Genomic DNA, 18809 nt, shown 5'->3' on the forward strand with positions numbered 1-18809 from the left:
TGCTGTGTCGAGCTGATGGCAGGTTGGTTTGACACCACGTCGTCACCCAAAAGGCAGCAAAACTGCTTCCTTACCCCTTTTGCCTCAAGTCCTTACCCTGTCCTGGTGCTATATAGCGATGGTGCTGGCAGTCAGACATTGCCGGGGATGTTCCCGGTGCCACCTCACCCTCTTGAAATGTCCTTTCCCATTTTCTCTTCCCACATGTGGAGTACCCCAGCCCCTGCAGCAAGGCAAGGATGGGTACCTGGCGTCTGGTGCTCTGAGTTTGCAACGCCGCTGCTGGGGGCTGATCCCACTCCCCCCACACCTCCGAGGCCTGGCTGGGCCCGGGGACCCCTGGCTGCAGCCTCCTTCCTCCCCGGGTGAATGAGATACAGGCACATCTGCAGAGGGCAGAAGAGCTTTTTTTTGCTAGTGAGCACCCACACAGTGTTTATTTGCAAATGAGTCAACCGGACTCTAATGGTTTTGTGGATGCCGCACAATTCACCTCTCTCTTATCTCAGGGATTTTCATTACCTTTTGGGCAATTTTGACAAGAATTCAATTTTCCCTACCCACACACACATCCTGCTGTTCTCTCGTTGAGCACATCAATTAAGAGCCAAAAAAGTCCTCAGCATTTTTTCTTTCCTGCATTCAGCCTCCCCCATCAGCCTTTAACACCATTTTCCAGTACAATTACCCACCCCAAACCACTGCCAGGTCTGGCCTGGAAGACTGAAACTCTTCACACCTGATCCACGTGCTTCTCAGCCCTGCAAACATCTCTCTGCCATCCTGGGAGCAGAAACCAAACACCCCAAGCGAGCAGGGCGGAGCTGTGCGTGGCAACAGCATCTGCCAGGAGCGCCTGTGCAGTGGCACAAGAAACCTAAGTGGTGGAAGAAATGTAAAGCTTTATCTCATTCTCAGTATTTACCATATCTAGAGATATTCCAGCCACCTTTGCAAACGAGCGAGCTCTCTCTTTTCCTGCTTGTCATTCCTGCTGGGATGCAGACAGCTGCACCATTTCCCGTCAATCCCATTGTTTCCATGATGAAGAAGCTGACTCTTCATGCCTCAAGGCGTAGCAGGCTGCAGGGTGCCCTACGGGTCTGCCCGTTCTTGCTCCCTCCTCCAGGCAGTTGCTGTCAGCCACTGCTGACAGCAGGACATCGGTGCTGCACTGGGTCAGGCTACATCAGCTTCCCAACCCCCCACCCCCCTCCCCAACCTCAAAGCAAGCATCAGCCTAATTTTATTTCAAAGGGAGACCCTGAGAAGCGCATCTGCAAAGCCGGCCGTGAGGTAGCATAACGATGACACCGTAACGAAGCGCTGCCACCGCCACCATGCTGGTCCGGACGTACACCCGGCGGGCGGCAGCTCTGCCAGCGCAGAGCCGGCGCAGGGCCCCAGGGCGCTGCTCCCCGTCTCGGCCCCGCATGCTGAAAGGTGGAAGGAAAAAGTAGATGTAGAGTCTGGAAGGTTCCCAACCTGGTGGTTTTTTGTTTGTTTGTTTTTTCCTTTGTTTTCCCCTCATTTAAACTTCAGACCTGAGCCTGCAAAGCCCCTGGGCACAGTGACATTTTGTGCAGAGGTGGCAGCAGCAGCAGATGATGGGAGCAACCTTCCCTTTCGCTGTAGAAGCTACCAGGCAGGGTGTGAATTAAGGGAGTCGTTAATGTCCCACCTGCAAACTGAAGCGGGATTTTCTTGAAGCCGGAGAAGCGGCAGGGAGGGGGATGCTGCAACACAGCCGCGCGGCCCCAGTGCACACTTGCAGGCAGTGCCCCCTGCCCAGCTCCCTCCCGCTGGCTGGGGCACAGGGGCTGCCTGGCACCTTCTTTTTTAAAGAAGGGAACTCTTTTCCTTTCCTTTTTCTAAGCATTAGATGCGATGGGCTGCAGCGGTCCCAGCTCCGGAGCAGCCGCCTCCAGCCCAGCCTCCTGGCTGGGGCCGCACCGGAGGCAGACAAATCCCCACAACGCGACTTAACCACCGCAGAGAGGTGAAGGCAAGGGAGAGCCATCTTCTGAACCCTTTCATGATCAAACGCTTGGATTCTCCTTTCCCTTCTTTGACTGCTGACACAACAGCTTCACCTTGAAGAGCTGTTGAAAGAAACCTGAAACTTGGATGCCGAGAGAGAGACAGGGAGAAGAGAATACTCCAGCATACGGAGTTTTTCCTCTAGGTCTCCATGTTGTCTTTGAATTGTAAGAGCACCATCTTGTGTTTGAGCACATCACAGGCGGCGCCTGGTCCTGGGGGTTTCTATCCTATCTACAAGCACGAGCAGGTAATAAGAAGCAACAATCCAATCCGTGTCGCTTCTCATCAGCTCCCTTCCCACCATCACTTTACAGAGTGTTTGAAGAAAAAGCAGGAAAACACTTCTCATCCTCGGGTTTGCCATCGCAAAATAGCTTTTTAAGAATTTAACTATAACCATGCAAATCATAAGTCCTGAAGGTCATGCCATGGATCTGGAGTGTGGTCCAAGGCCAAAAGGCCCCCTCAAAGCTGCTGACAGTAGAATTAAGGGGCTTTTGTGCAGAGACCATCATAATGTTAAATAACATTTACAGGCTATATTGCTCAGCTTTAAAATAGATTACAGCGTGAGAAAAAGGGGGGTGAAAGAAAAAGAACCCCTCATTTCGCTTTGCTATTCCGTTGTAGGAAAGGGGAAATGATCTCAATCTCTCTGTGTTTGAAGTTTAATTTCCAGCAAACAAGTATTTTCCCATAAAAAGCATTCACATTGAAACATTTTCCCTTCCTGTATTAACATTTTATGTACTCTGATTTGAATACCTCTTTTTATAGGAGACTCCTACAACGGAGATAACTTTTAAAAAATTTGCTACAGAAACAGCGAGTGCTTTTCCTATTGTCACCATCTGCATTGCCAAAGGACCTGGATATCTTATATCGGCTTCCAGCTTCTGACTGTAAATATTTTTAACACCTTAACCTAGTTCACAACTCTATTAGCTCTTCCCTCGAAACAGGATCTGAAAAATTAAATTACTTACCCCCAGCCCCGAGGGGCTCTCAGGGCTGCCAGAAGAGCATAAACCGTTCCAGAGTCAAGATTTACGATGCTGCTTCTTAGTTAATACCCGCACAGTGTCGCAGCACAGTGCAATGATGCCACGAGCATGTGAACGGGCACATCCCGAGAAAAACTACTGCTGAGGAGACGGAAATTTGTCAGTACATCTGTTCTGGAGGGGCAAAGGTCTTGTGAGAAAACTCCAGTGAGCATAAAGATGTTTAAAACAAAAACAAAAAGAAAAAAACCCAAGGCTATGAAATTTCAGGTTGGTACAACGCTGGTCACAGGGCATTGTGTTTTCTGAACCATGGATGATTCCTATACCTGCACGCACAAATATGGAGCATTTGCATCCTAGAGACATTCAAAAGCAACAACTTTCCGTCGGCCCTTCTCTCCAGGCGGAGCGAAGCAGGAGCAGCACCTGCTGGTGCATTCGCACAGGTGAGACGAGGGCCTGGACGGCATGGCGGCCCTGGCGCGGCAGGGGCCAGAACGTTCCCGCCGCACGAGGACCGGCCACCCCGATCCATTAAAACAAAGGCTACCCAAATATTTTCAGCAGCACAGCTGCTTGGTACATACTGATCACGGTAACTTGCTGGGATGAATGCGGTTAGAAAGCGGCAGAGGAGCCAGGAAAAGATTAAAACCTGGCTCTAGCCACGTGGTCTGTTTCCTTAGTAAAAATTAATCTCTTGTCACCGAGTCCTCATTCTTCTGCCTTATAAATACCATTTCCTTCGCTGTGCGGTAAGAAACCGACATGCACTCGAGCTCCGATGCATCTTTGGTAAGGCCCTAAGGAAACTTGACAAATTCCAGTGCCAGCGCCTATTTCATCCAAGCTGCAGTTAAGCAGACCTCCAGACCCTCACCCTGTGAATCAGTGGCTTTGTGGGCCACGTAAGAGGCGAGGACGGCATGGCAGCATTTGGGAGCCCCGCAGCGAACCAAGTTTTTCTTCAGAGTTTTCACTTAGTATGAGATAGCAGGATTGCGCTAGTAGTGGGCTGACTCGCATATATTACTAGCTACTATTTACTATTACCTATTACTACTACTTATGATGGCAATAGTTGGCTGCTCGTGTAAAATACCCGATTATTATGCCTCCTGAGAGCACCAAATACCTTTGAACTTAGCACGAGACTACAAAGAACACACCAATCCGATGCATGTTTCATATACATATTTATATATATTTCATGTACAAAGTTACATTCTGAACCCCATGGATTCAATAATAGAAATAAATACTGAAATAACTACACCGCTATATGAGCTTTTCTGCTCAGAGAAAAGAAGCCTCAAGTTTGAACAGACAGCAAGTTTAACGCTGTAGTATCCATCTCGGATTACGGAGGCAAGTAAAATTCAGCGTAAAGTGTCCAACAGACAAAACTTTCAAAAATTACAGACCATAAAATGTTTAAAATATATGTTTAAAAGATTGAGAAATGTGCATCAACAAAATTAATAAAGGAAACTTAATCTTGTTAGAGGGCGGGAGAGACATTTAGTGTATAGAAAAATGCTTTGAGGTGCAACAGAGGTTGTTACAATATGGCATAACCCTGTTAGAAAAAACATTTAATTTCCCTAAAGAACTGTATTTGAGTTTACCGTGTCTTGTTTTACAGAGCAGGGCCTTCGCAAGACCCTGTCTCAACAGGGCCGCTTACAAGAGTGCTAAGTCAGGTTTAATCCTTTGGTAACTTTTATAATACTCACATGGAAATAAATATTCAGTTACACAGCATTTTAAAAGACACACATTCTTTAGAACAGTTAGTATAATAAAACAGATTTAACATTTGTTTGTTACTAAGGCAGCCTATGATAAAGTGTCTACGCTCTGCCAGCTCTATCTGATCCAACGCAGGAAGACCTTTACAAGAAATGGACAATGCAGCAGCTTATACAACGCGTTTCACCTTTACCATGCAAACACCCTTACCCAGGCAAGTAATGTGCTGCATATTTTGTGCTCGAAATGTTTCCAAACTATTAACAAGCTGTAGCTATCAAGAGATTAGTTCCTATTTATATGACGCTTTAATCACATGAGTGTATGCATAAACACATTCTTGAGACGGATTTGCAGGGGTGTACTGTCATCTCAGTGCCTGGGGTTTTACGTGCTTCAGTCATCATTCGAAGCGACCTTACGTAGAGTTCATAAACCCCAGTGCGCCACGATGGCAACGGGACCCGCTTCATCTACTGTACCTCAGGACAGGGGATAACGTTTTTAAACGAGAAATACAGAGAAGTGCACATGCCCTTTATCTACACCCACGGCGGTATATAGTTAACCTATTGTTTTCGTTAAAACTCTTCCACTTTTGGACAGAAACAATCATTCTCTGAAAAATTTGCAATAGTTGGCCCACTGAGGTGACTAAAATGGCACGGTGGACCAGATACATTTGGCAAAAGACCAGGTACACACTTGCCCGATTGAACTGCTCTATTTGATAGCAGTAACGCCGTTCAGAGAAAACAGCTCATCACTGACTACAAATTAAATGCTACACAAGAATGAAGGAACAGAATTGTGCGCTTTTTTTTTTTTCTGAGAACACGAGAATGTGACAATCAAGCAGTAAGTAAAAGCTTTGGAGACTGTGTTTTCCAAAGAGAGAAAAAAATCATTACGAGAATGGCAGGAGGAGCAACGGAACTGCACCACTCACAGTGAAGGTTCTGCACAACAGTAAAAGTTTAGACAGCATTTTTCTTAGACATCCAATCTCGTAAGTTAATTCAGACGTGCTTCAGGCTCGGCATACATGTCTATGTAAGTTTTAAATAGGCCTTTCTAAGAGTGTTTAGTCAGTTTACTTTCTGTATTTGTATAATTTTTAAAGAGCTCCCAGACTTTATATTTAAGCCGAAGTACTTTAAGAGTGACATTAAAGATGAATTTGGAAAGCAAATTATGAACAACATGCTCTCATCACTTTTAGCATTCTGAAGAGAAAAATACTACGAAGATATTAGACATCTTTAATAAGGATTTTTACTACATAGTTCATGTCCTAAATACATATTTACGAGAGGAACAGCTGTGTACAAAATATGTTGCTTAAAAAGTATTTATACATATAAATCTAACCCATAGACCTGAATGGAGTTTTTCTGGTTTATCAGCTATGATATGCATTTGAAAAAGCTGCCTAAATATATATTTACACAATAGACCTCAGCTAAATGTGTTCATTTAAAAAATTAAGAAAATATATAAACACATGTTTGCCTGATAGACCAGAACTGCTCCTATTGCATAAAAATGTTTAGGCAGTTTTAAAAAAGTGTTTCTACATTTACTCCTCTGAGACTGTTCCGTTCTCTCACGTAACCACGTTACTGAACTTCTCTGCTAACCCGAACAGAACAGTCCCCGCCTTTCGGGGGTAAGTGCTGGATGTTTATTAAAACCCCTCAAAACTTTTACCTTCCAGAGACTAAATAAAAGAACAAATCTGGGTTTCAAAATATTCTGAAGTACAGAAATCATGAAGTGTTTAACTTAGGTCTGGTAGTAATGTAGGAAATTCAATGTAAAAGGAAGACAGTCTTCAACTCACGCTTATGGTTAAAAAAATAGATGGTGAGTAGACAGAATGTCAGCCTAATATTAAAGTCTCCTGACTTTCATCAATTTACTCAATCTTAGTGTTACCTGCTAACATTGTTGCTAAACTTGTGTTGTTTTTTTTTTTACTAAAGTGGGGTATGCAACTACAAAAAAATACATTTTATACCTAATTATCTGGCACTAAAGTTGCTTTACAATCTCACTTGGGCAGAAAGCATTTTTCCTGTACACTCTCAGTCTTTTCTCATGCTCTAATCGAGGTCTCTAACCTTCACACATGTAGTGCCTCATGAGTTTGACCAGCTAGGCAGAGAAGATCATTCTAGTGCTTAGGACATAAGGAGTTAAGACAAGAAAAGAACAAAACATATCCCCTGCTCAAGAATTTTACAGTTCTTTTCAAAATATAAACCATCCTAAGAATGCCCTTTGGAAACCAAATTGTTCCATGTCGGGGAAATGGGAAAACACTGTGCTCAAAATTGCTCATTGAGGGCAGCAGTTCTCAAACTTTAAGGTTCAATAATGAAAACATGTCATTTTATTTAAATATTGTCATCTTAATTCCTATATAATCCCCTCTTCCCCCCAGAGATTCTGATGAACCTTACAAATTAAACCGTATACACTATGTAAGCAAGATTTTCCGGGTTTAAAAACAAAAAGCTGCAATTTACAGTTTGCTTTAGCCCTCACTGAATATTTGGACGAGTCTCAATAACCCATCTTATAATTTGTGAATTTTTTTAATACTCTGGGAATAACTTTGCTGTTTTACTCAATGCATTATAGAGTGAAATGAAGCTCAGTTGTAATAAAGCTGAACTCAAGTGAGACTACCAAAGAAGTGAACTACATTAGATTGCTGTGGTACAGTAAAACTAATGTCTCAGTTGCTTACTACGGTGTGTACACCAGTTTTGAGAAGGATCCGATTCCATTATACTGTTCCATGTAACACAGGTGCAGTAAAACAGCACAAGCTAATTCCTGTATAGTTAAAGGTATGACAGATTTGCAATATAAAGGTAAACAGCAAAGAAATGCTTCAACATCATGTAGTGAAACAGGTTTCACAAAATAAAAAAAAACATGCAGAAGCTTTTTTTTTTTTCCTTTGTTTTTTTTTTCCTTTTTCTTTTTTAAGGTCTCCAGCTGCACCCTACAGGCTCACTCGCTGCCGCACATCACTTGCCACACTATCAAGTGACTCCTCTCAGCTTTGGCTACAGAAGGTTCAAGTTGTAGAGCTTCTCCAAGGAGTTCAGATTCTCCGCCTTCATCACCTGAAAAACAGCAGCTTTGATTCAGGCAGACAATAAAAACCAGTATTAACTCCAAATGCAGCAAGACAAGTGGTATCTAGGTTTACAAGAGAAACACTACAGAAGATAGTAGTTTCCATAGGCTCGTATAAAAGCAGATTCAAGATTTTGAATAGATACATTACAAACTGTAAGCCTGTTGCATTATTATTTCAGAGCCTACTATTCTGATGGTCATATTCTTCAGTCCTAGCCCCATCCCCCACCCCCCCACCCCCCCCCCCCGCAATTAACTGTTGTTTCCTAAGTATCCATATTCTACACATTTCATGACTTAACACTTTGAGGCAGAGAAACAACCACCTCATTTGCAAATTTGCAGTACCTCCCAGGCAGAAATGGGGATGGTCGTGCTACCAGAAAGCGTGGTAGCATAAACACATAAACCATATAAAGTGCTCTGGAAATACTGGAAATAGGAGCAGTAACTGAGCACAAGTGAGACAATGCACCATTCATGCCTACAGTGAACCTTTCCCCTTCTTTCCTCTCGTTCTGGTTATCCTAGCTTGGCACAGCTCTGCACACACTGGCACAAAACCGCCCAAAGCCTGTTCTCCATTATTGCTCTTCAAAAGAGAAGAGCAGTTTTGTAACTGCGTCTAAACTCTTGATGACATGAGCTGACTTGGATCAAAGGTGACAGACTAACCACTAAACAAAACTGCACGTAGACAGTAATAAACATCAGTACAGAGGCGGTCTCGTGGTACAGAAGAATGTCAGCTTAACCAGATGGAATGGGAACTGACCTACAACTTCAGGAAGGTTTCAAGTCACAGTTTGGCTGGTTTTCTGGTCAGACTACCTTGGAGGTCTGAGGAACCTAAACACAGAATAGCCTGAACTTGCTCCTGAGCCAGTTTGCTGCACTATGTGGTAACAGCTGAGCTAAGGCAGCTACAGCACTGACGCTTAAGTTCCTGGCTTTGCATCATGCCACAAGGACAGCAAAATGCATATTTGGTATGTGGCTGTACCAGCTTGCTTGGAATAAGCACAGTTTTTAATACTCACTACCGTGTGGCACGGAACTGCCTCAAGTCCTGCCTCCCACGTACCTCCACTGGGGTTACCACCAGGAACTTGTTTTTCACTGAGTAATGGGATGACAGAATTTGGGCAGGCCTTCACAGGCTTTTCTTTGTAGTGGTTTTTGTGGGTTCTTTTGTTGTTTGTTTGTTTGTTTTTGAAAAGCACTATAGACAGATTTAGGCAAAAGGTCAAAACCAGGTCTAGGAGTTGTGACTTTTTTGTGCGCTGCTTGCCAAGGTCTCCAGCTGCAGGTTCTAAGCACAGAACCACAACCACTCTCATTTTGTTATATTTCCCCAAAAGCTTCAATTTTTTTTAAAAAAATGTTTTCACAGAAATCTTTTACGGGCTGGATCATGCAAAAGTGCTATCCAAGAAAAGCAGTGATCAAAATAAGGGCATGCAAAGATAACAGTGAACTACTTTTTTACTCATTTTTGAGTGAAAAGGGAATTTTAGTTTAAGTGTTCTTCATGTAATACATGGCTTTTTTTATAGTCAGTTTACATATTTAAGTAATTAAGGATATGTTTTCCAGCAGTCTGAGATAGAAGACTAACCTGCCAAAGTAAGACTCAAAGCATAAACGGTATGGTGGTACATGACTCCAAAGCGGAGTTTCAAATAAACCTTTTTACACGGTCATCTCAGAGGTCACGGTTTATTGGGAGGAGAAGGAGAAGCTGAAGTGGGGGGGGGGGGGGTGGTGAGAATAAAGATATTTCTGTCCCCACACTTGCTTAGTAAAGACTAAATACTGACTGACCACACAAATGCACTCTGCAATCGCAATGGAAGTTTTTATATGGTTAATGACCTTTCTGTTACAGCTGATTTTAAGCTCCGTTTTCTTACCCATTCTGAAGTCAATGTATCCTTCACCACCGCTTATCACCAACATCGATTTTAAGGGACCCTGGCTCAAGGACTCTTGGGCGGGTTTGTCAGCCGGTAGCTCTGTTCCACCACTACTCTGTGGGCAAACAACCTGACCTGGATTAAGAACAGAATACATTTTTATGTCACATCTCACAGAATAATACCACCTGTATTTGGTCATTGGGTGACACACTTAATGCCTAATGATACACTTAACTTTGGATTCTAGTACCTCTTCAGCAAGGGACAGAAAGCTAAGCTTTGCTCCGATTTCACCTCTCTAAAGAGTTGAAGAATCTGTTCAGGTCAGTTCAATTGAAATCAGAGCATTAAATGCCCCTTGACAGATTTGCCAGCACAGGCATGCAGATCTAGAGAATGACATTGAAACAGACTTAAAGGCTTTCAGACACGCAACTGAGATGATTCAGCGCATGTTGGCCCATTAAGCAAACTTCTCTCATTTACTTCCAGCACACGAGGTGCACGCAAGCACCGAGAAGATGTTCGACCAGCACTGCAGCTTCTACAAAACTCTTAAGCTTTTTCAGCTGAGATTCTTTCCTTTGGGGGCTTCCCCCCTTAGTAGCTCATCTTTCCTGCAGGATGTCTGACTCTTAAATTGGACCTTACATCAAGTAGCAGTTGACTCCCTTCTTTATAGGCGAGTACTCACTTGCCACTGTACCTTTTCCCCAGATGGAAGCAAACCCTTTCTTTACAACCAAACCCTCTTCCTCCCAATAAACTACACTGCACTTAGGAATCAGATAAGCCTTGTAAATAAAATAAATTGTTTCTGAACACATGACTTCGTACACTTGCTATCTCTACCTAATCACTATGTTTAAGCAAATGAGGGTGAAAAAGAAACTTCATTTGAAGAATGGTAATAAAACCTCACCAGGTACTGCGACAAAGAATTTAACAGCATCACGGTGCCCGTGGAAGCAAAGCTGTGCATGCGCCATTGAACAATAGGGTATGAACGTTCCCGGAGTCACTTTGTCGCTGTTTTCATCGCCATATACACGTATTACACTCCCTGGACGGTTTCCGGAGCCTGCTGCTGCTTTATTAGCTGTAAAAGAAGAGAAGTGTTCTCTACTTGAAAATACAAATTACAGAAATGGTTATTTGTTAAGAAACCTTATGGTACCATCTAAAAGCTAAAGCCAACTTAGATAAAAATGAAACAGGAGGGCAGCAATGCCAATTCAAGACAGAGCTGGAAAGAAAAAAGATCGCATGCTTCGTTATTTTAAGTACATCAGAAAATGGAGCAGGATTCTTATTAGTCTAGCATAAACACCAGATTTAAATATCCTACTTTTGGGGAAAAAAATAATTTGTGAAAGGACTGTATCTTTCATAGAAAATAAGTACCTCTAACACGTTTCAGTATGAGCAAATTCAATGTACTTAAGCATAAAATTCAAGACAGTTTCATTCCAACTAATCATAGGGTATCCCCTTGCCAGCAAAAATTCTCTAAAAATAGCCACCTGTGGGCATGAAGGAGCTACCCTATTATAATTCTACATCTAGTTTTTACTGAGAAGTTTTAAAATCCATTAAAACAGAGAAGTACTCATGCTAGACATACAAGCCATCTCCATTCCAAAGACTATCAAAGGAGTGAAAGAAACAGTGATTTGTAACAAGACAGTAAATGATGTGGATTAATGACGAAGTTATAAGATATGGTATCACATTGGCTGGAAGAAAAACAAAGTCTGTATGAAAAGTTCAGCTGCAACACAGGATGATATACTAAACTGCTGAGCAGATTGGTGGCCATTTAGCAAACATAAAACTGCTGCAATGCAGTAACTGCAAGTGGAAAAACATTTAGGAACATACAAAGGGTAAATCTATAAGGAGTGGGAAACAGCCTCGAAGTGGCTATTAGAAGCCTGAAAATAGATTTTTGTTCAGGATCTGCACTTACCCCTCAGCCCCAGTAAACGTCCCTGGTGGAGGATTACAGCTAAAGTGAGAAAGGAGGAAAGGGGAAATGGATAGGTATGACAGTAGAGGAGAAGGATTAATGAGAACCCACCACTCTTATATTTTGGTTTTTGATAAGGTAGAGCTTAAAATTTTAGCTCCTAAAACCAGTAAATATCTAATTACAGGAGATTCAATAAAACGTCACAAAGAACAGCATCTCGTTACAAAAGTTTCAGTACAAAACGGACAACGAAAGCACTGCCACTTTCACGTGCTTTATCACTATAAAGTTTATTATTAATTAGCAATGTTTCCCCTTTCTCTCTTTCCTTGGTAGGAGGCTACCAAAATAATACAAAACAACTCATGTTTTCAAGTGCCCTTTCGAAACATCATCTGCAGATCTGGAAGATGCCCCGCTCTTGAGACCCAGGGAATCGAGATAAGCAACTGCTTGTGCAAGGATGTGGCTGTTTTTGAAAACCATGAGTATTTCTAACAAGGGTTCTCAAACCCACCGTCAGCTACGCACAAACGGTTGTTCTGATTCTCGAACAACTAACAAAACTGAAATTAAACTGAATAGCTTTAACAGATTTTTTTTCATGTTCACTACTGTTTTAAAACAAACTCCTCTGGAAACAGTAATTAAGCTTGATGCACATTAAGAGGTGTAATTTCTGAAAGTATGATTTAAGCTATTTCAAATTCATGATAGGAAGTTTGTCCTTCCTTAGTACATTCATGCAAGGCAAAAAAAGACATTTACTGAATGGATGGACAATGTAATGGAACAGTATGAGAAACAATGCATGTATGCGCTGTTCAACAAAGCAGATACAACATGAAGAGTTTTTACTATTAAATTACCCTAAAATTTCACCTGTCAGACTGTGCTACTTTCTATATAACAACAGTACAATTAGGGCTACCAAAGTTCTGTATTTTATTTTCTGAAACTTCCGTCCATGTATTTTAACAGTCTCAGACACAAGTGCTGGGTTGGGGGTTTTTGTTTTGTTTTAAAACGCAGTCAGTTTACACACAGATTCTTCCCAAGCTTTACCTATTTAAGATTTGTTTTGCCCTTGAACAGGACTGTTTCCTTCTCCCAAGGTTCAACTGCCCACGTCTGAATGCTTCCCCTCCTTCCCCCAAGTAGTTCCTGCCTATGACAAGAGTTTGGGCTCTGTTAGCAAACAGAGACCTGGATTTGCAGTATTGGAATTTTACCTAGAAGTTAGTGCCCTATTTGTAGAATGTGTTTACATCTCCAGTAACTTTGAACATGTCCTCTAAAGCGGGTGGTACTACTGCTGTTCCAGTCCTTCAAAGCAGCTTTGTGATGAATTCTCAAGAACTAAAGCCAATCAAATATTAGCAACAACACCAACTTGCTCAAATCAAACTAAAATTTACTTTGGTGATCATATGGCAATCAAAAGTAACATCAAGTGGAAAACTACACCCACCTCTTACAAGCAATAAACTTCTATAAATGCTGTTAATGCTCATAACCCCTCTAAGGCTTCAAAGTGTCTCCATTCAAGCCACAGCAACTCTGCTCAAATTGAAGTACAGGAGATTTTGGAGATGTGCCTTTTTGCTCAGAGTAATTGTAACTACATACACAGGTCAGGTGCTAAACGTCACACAGGCCCAATCTGTTACAAACCTGAAAGATTCAGACCTGGTAGTAAGCTTTCTATCTGAAGTAAGGAAGCAAGCATCTGAATGGCGTTTAATATTCTCTTTTTGTGTCTACAGCATATTGCACAGTGCTATTCATTTATGTTTTACTTACTTTCTGTTAATGGAATGGAGATGATGACACCATTTCCTGTTCCTACCCATAAACGATTACAAGACACCATAAGAGCTGTGATTCTCACAAATGAGAATCCCAGTTTACCAGTACCTAAAAACAAAAGATGCTTTTCATCAAAAATTATGAGCAACAATAATTTTAGTTCCATAACAGAGAATCTTAACTCCAACTCCCAAACCACGCAGACAAGTAATTCCCTCCCACTTCAAAAAGAGACAAGGCAGAGGAGTACATTTAAGTTGTAAAGGTAACCTAAAAGGCTAAAACACTCTGTTAATTAAGTTGTGAACCTACGTAGAAAGATACTAACATTAACTGTGAGAAAGCACAAAAGGTGCAAAGGATCCATAATGCTGCAGAATAAAACCTTTTGGGCCTTACAGCACCAGGGCAGCTTTTCAAACAAACAAAAAAGGTGAATTTACAGATGTACGATAAAGGTTTCTCATCCATTAAAATTAATTTCTCATTCATTAACACTATGAGGGGAGCAGAAGGAGGCTGACCAGCTAAGTGCAATGGCACAGTAGGTCCTTGTGAAAAAGAGGCAATTTTTCCAGGCAAGTAATGCATTCTTCCCACTCTTAGATTTTAAAAAAAAAAAAAAAAAGGCATCAGAGTACAGTAAAAAAGAGAAACAGTGTCCCTACTGATGCCTGCCCAACCCAACCACCACTTTCCTCATTAGTTCTGAGTTTTTAGGGACACCTTAGACATCAGGTAGGATCAACAGACTGTATCAGAAGACCTATCATCCCCATTACACTTTACAGATTGACTTGGGCTTCCACCTCCAGCTTCAAGTTTGCGCAAACAGGATTTGACTAGCCTTCCACCCACCCTTCCCCCTCGCCTGCAGCGAGAACTGCCTGATCCATAACAGAAAAAGAAAGCTCCAGAGAGCAGGAGGTGTAACAATACAATAGGTTTTTTATCAACTTACCTAGCATTTTGCTTACATAAGGTTCAATGTCCACATCTTGTAGATGCTGGTAGGTGTGCGCATGATAGAGACGCAGGGTAGAGTCCAAACGAATAGACACCCATACCCCATCACCCACCCATGCCAGCTGTCTCACTTGGCTCTCTCTTCTCGGGTGTGCATCAAATGACTTCTACAAAAGAATGGATTTTAAATTAGAAGAAGAAACAAAGGGAAGAGTAAGAACAACTTCTCTGTTACTCTTACACTATCAATACTGGCAATTTTCTTAAGTCATCTACGACCCTCTGATTTGCAAGATCACTGGCAGATACAGCACGTAGCTTGGTTACAATTACCATATGATGTTGGTAAATAGTAAAAATACTGATTCCTTTCCCTGCAGCGTGATCTCAAAGCCATAGTTTTCTACTGTGTCTTCATTTACATATCATATCCCAGCCTATCCTGGCTTCCGTCTCCATTTAACCTGGAGTTTTTTTGGTATGAGGCCCTCCTGTCACAGCACAAGATACATATGCCCAAAAAGTGTTTTTCTTTCTAGTTCGGTCAAGCCTTGCTATCGCATACAAACCCACCTGTGCAAAACACACACTATCCACCAGTAAAACAATTAATTTCACTGTTGTATGAATTCCTTCATTTCAGTTTTCCCATATATATAGTCGTCTTCACAAAACCAGATTATTAATTGGGTGCTTGATACCTTCCGAAGAGCTGAGCAGTCACCCTCAGCAGCTCTGCTCTGTGTCTCAGGCCAAGTAGCAGAAGCTGAAGTATTAATACAGCTAATGATTTTCAGGAACCTTAGCCACTTTCTGTACTTGGAAACATCAGGTACACACAACACTGCAGAAACACCAGCTTACACACCTTATATAAACAAACTATTCTGCAACTGGAGGGAGAGTCCATTCAAGATTAACACTTACGAACCTCTAAAGTATGCAAAGGCTATATATAACCTATAGGGAAGGTTACAGGTGGGTGGAGAACATGAGGCGTGCATGTAGAGAATAAGCTGGGCGCTAGCTTTACAAGCTCTGCACAAGGACACTTTCCAGTTCCTGGTCAGACAGAAGTGGAGAACTAAACCCCCCCAAAATTGGTTTCAATAATCGATAACTGTCTCGTCATGGCTTAAAATCTTCCAGAAAAATGAAAACATCCTCAGAAAATGCAATAGTATGTCTCAAGACAAATTTGGTTCCTTGTTTCTGTACTGACAAACAAATAACTGTTCTCTGGAGTTACTCTGGAGTTTGAGCTGTAGCACGAGATAGCATTAAAATGTGGCATTTAATTATTTTAAACAGCATTTCAACTTGCCTCTATTTTCATGGCCTTTGGTTGAACAACATAGATTTTGTTCCTGTAGCCACACCAGACTTTGTCATGTACCACTGTCATGCATCTTATCGAATGATGCGGCCGGCCCAGGTCTAAGAGGTGGTAGTTTGTCAAATCCCACTGACCATCTTTAAAAACAGAAGGAAGAAAAAAACCAAAACAAAACATAGGTTCCTATGAGTTTAGAAATCATTTACAAGCACAGGCAAATATCTTAGAGAGTCTAATTTTTGAAAAGTACTGTAGCAATCTGGGTAAGTCAATACAAATTTATGGCGAGGCTCCTCATCAAAAAAACCCAGCAACTAATTATACAAACTACCAACATCCCAAATGCTACTTTGCCTTTAATATAATATGGTTGTACAGGGACTCACGTTCAAAATACATCAAAATATTTTTGAAAACAGCAAGTTACCTAGTGCTAAATGCTTGACTTGGGTAGGCATCAGTATACATTACAACAAACTACCACCCACACAGCGCTAGGCACTTGCTGCTTGACTGAACATAGGAAAGTTGGCCAGTGCATCAAGATTTTGTTTAAAATATGCTGCAAGATCTTAAGAAAGGCACCTGAAATCTACTCAAAGCATACTAAATTTAGTCATTCCACACCAAGTAAAATTCTTCTGTAGACTGAGCTAAGCCACAGATCATCACTGACACTTACTCGAGATCCTTAAGGATTGTACGCCACTAGAGTTTGAGTTAAAAAAACAAACAACCAAGAACACTAAAACCAGAACTTTATCCCAGATCAACTTTCCCACTCTCTGCATTAGTGCTGTGCAACCTCTTTAATTCTTCTAAATGCTGAGCACAGAGATTTAAGCTCCACAAGGAAAAGATCAAATGAGTAGGGAGTCTGTGGAAACAAGCCAACAGATAAGTTCCAGTTACTTATAGGAAGACCTTCCCCTCCAGGTCCTTATTCTGGAGGCTGAAGAATGGTGCTCGTCCAGGAGTGGCTTGGGCAGAAATTCTGACGGGATGCTTACAAAATTCTCATTGAAGGACTTGGCCACAGACAATTATTAACAAAACAGAAGACATGACTATTGGGCATGTGAAAAAGCAAAAGAGAGAATGACCAAAGCAGACTATCAACTGGCTTTTCGCTATTTAGCTCAGATCCCATTCTCCTTTTTCTCAGAGTAAGAAAAAAATTCCAGGAATGCACCAGGATGGTGCAAAAGTGGTACTTGAAACTGCAGCTGAAGTACTAGAAATATCTTTCAAGACAACCTGCAAAAAGGCCACTGGGGAACACATTTTCAAAACCCTATTTATAAATGGCACATTTCTTTTCTAAATGCTGTTACAGCTTCACCGGCTTCAAGATCGAATAGAATGCTTACCAACTCCTCGGTGAAATATTGCTAGTGTTCCATCAGCTAGTGCAACTAATACTATTCCTTTTACATGTCTGGGGAAAAAAAAAGGAGGCACAAGAACATACACCGTTAGACTGCATTTCTCAGACTGCAAGTTTCAAGTAAGGTATAAACATTTTATATTCCAGCATATTTTTTATATTGACATTAGCCCTTGTGTCTTGATTTCTACAATACAGCTCAAGAGAAGGGACAGTAACAAAGCGTCAAAATCCAGCTCAGAAAGCTTAAAATAGATCTAGCAACAATGCCTGAAGAAAACATCAAGGATAACAGCCTATAACTGTTTTGAGTATAGAGCCACCAAGAACACCAAGTATACAGCTACAGCTCAGTGTTTGAGCTATAGGATTTCCAACAGATACAAGATTCCTTTCCTTTTCCTTGCTCCCCAAGCATTTTCCACTGCCCCTCAAAGAATATGCATGCATTTATGGCAACTGACATTCCCAATATCTGAGGAGGAAATATAAAACTATTTTGCAAGTATTTTAACAAAAGTTCATTATGATTTACATGACATTCTTTCAGGACTTACACAATACTGAGAATAGAATCTTTAAGTTTAATGGCATGAACACATTTCCTCCACTGGGCCACTGACGAATGAACATACAGGCTGCAAAGACAAATCAGGAGGGATTAAAAGCACTAGGAAAGGTCTACCAGACAGGAAAAAAACCCAAGCAAAACCCCTATAATTGAAATCCACAATCAAAGGAAAAATAAGTTTTCATCTTCCACTGAAAACTAAGCGTAGACTGAAAGAAAGAGCTACATGAGCAGGCAGAATGGTTTTTCAGAGGCCTAAAACATTACCAACTCCTCTGCAGATATATCTGCAGTAAAGAGGGCAATATATGTTTCTAGCATAATAAAATATTAAAAGTTATGGAGTTATCAGTCCATAACAACAACTTTGTCTACAAAAAACCCAACCAAAACTTTTCTGCAGATAAAAGCGTTATCTGCCAAAAAGATCTTGCTAATCACCTACAACACTTTTTAAAATTTTATAATGCCTAAACGTAGCAAAGCGTACAAAGTTTAGGCACTCTTGAGGTCTTCTTACACTTAATCTTGACCCGAGGCAATTTTCAGGCCTGTAGGCACAAGAAGCAAGTTTAAAATAATTTTTCCAAATAAATTTAACAAGATTAGCATTTTCTTACCATCCATTCTGTGCTCCAAGCCACATTGTCGGCAAAAGGCTACTCATTTTCTGTGCTTCTTCTCTCACAAGATCTTGCTCATTTGGCAAAACTGCAATGTCTTTATATAACTCTGACTCAGTACTAAAAAAAAAACAAAACAGAAAAACCAAACCACCAAACAACAGTTAAAATACACTGAATAAAACGCACAGATTACTCAGATTATAATCTAGGTATCTGCTACTAGTTTTTACACTGGCTTTTGAAGAACGTAAGGTATTAAAAAGAA

The 18809-nt window shown here is 41.4% G+C and overlaps 1 protein-coding gene across 5 annotated transcripts in view; it reads right to left on the reverse strand.

Moving 5' to 3' along the window:
- Positions 1-4229: 4229 nt before the first annotated feature.
- SPAG9 (sperm associated antigen 9) overlaps positions 4230-18809 on the reverse strand; it is a 67665-nt gene continuing 53085 nt past the window's right edge. For 2 of the 5 annotated variants that reach the window (XM_075110909.1, XM_075110908.1), the window contains 10 exons: positions 18539-18661; positions 17905-17985; positions 17331-17398; positions 15949-16097; positions 14620-14791; positions 13653-13766; positions 11847-11885; positions 10800-10976; positions 9872-10009; positions 4230-7942 (listed from right to left, as the gene is read on the reverse strand). In XM_075110909.1, coding sequence (XP_074967010.1) covers positions 7827-7942; positions 9872-10009; positions 10800-10976; positions 11847-11885; positions 13653-13766; positions 14620-14791; positions 15949-16097; positions 17331-17398; positions 17905-17985; positions 18539-18661 — 1177 coding nt within the window. In that variant the 3' untranslated portion in view covers positions 4230-7826. The remainder of the gene's footprint in view (positions 7943-9871; positions 10010-10799; positions 10977-11846; positions 11886-13652; positions 13767-14619; positions 14792-15948; positions 16098-17330; positions 17399-17904; positions 17986-18538; positions 18662-18809) is intronic. The other 3 variants (XM_075110906.1, XM_075110911.1, XM_075110907.1) reach the window with 2 other exon arrangements.

This window comes from Phalacrocorax aristotelis, chromosome 16, assembly GCF_949628215.1.
Source record: "Phalacrocorax aristotelis chromosome 16, bGulAri2.1, whole genome shotgun sequence".
NCBI classification, from domain to species: Eukaryota; Metazoa; Chordata; class Aves; order Suliformes; family Phalacrocoracidae; genus Phalacrocorax; species Phalacrocorax aristotelis.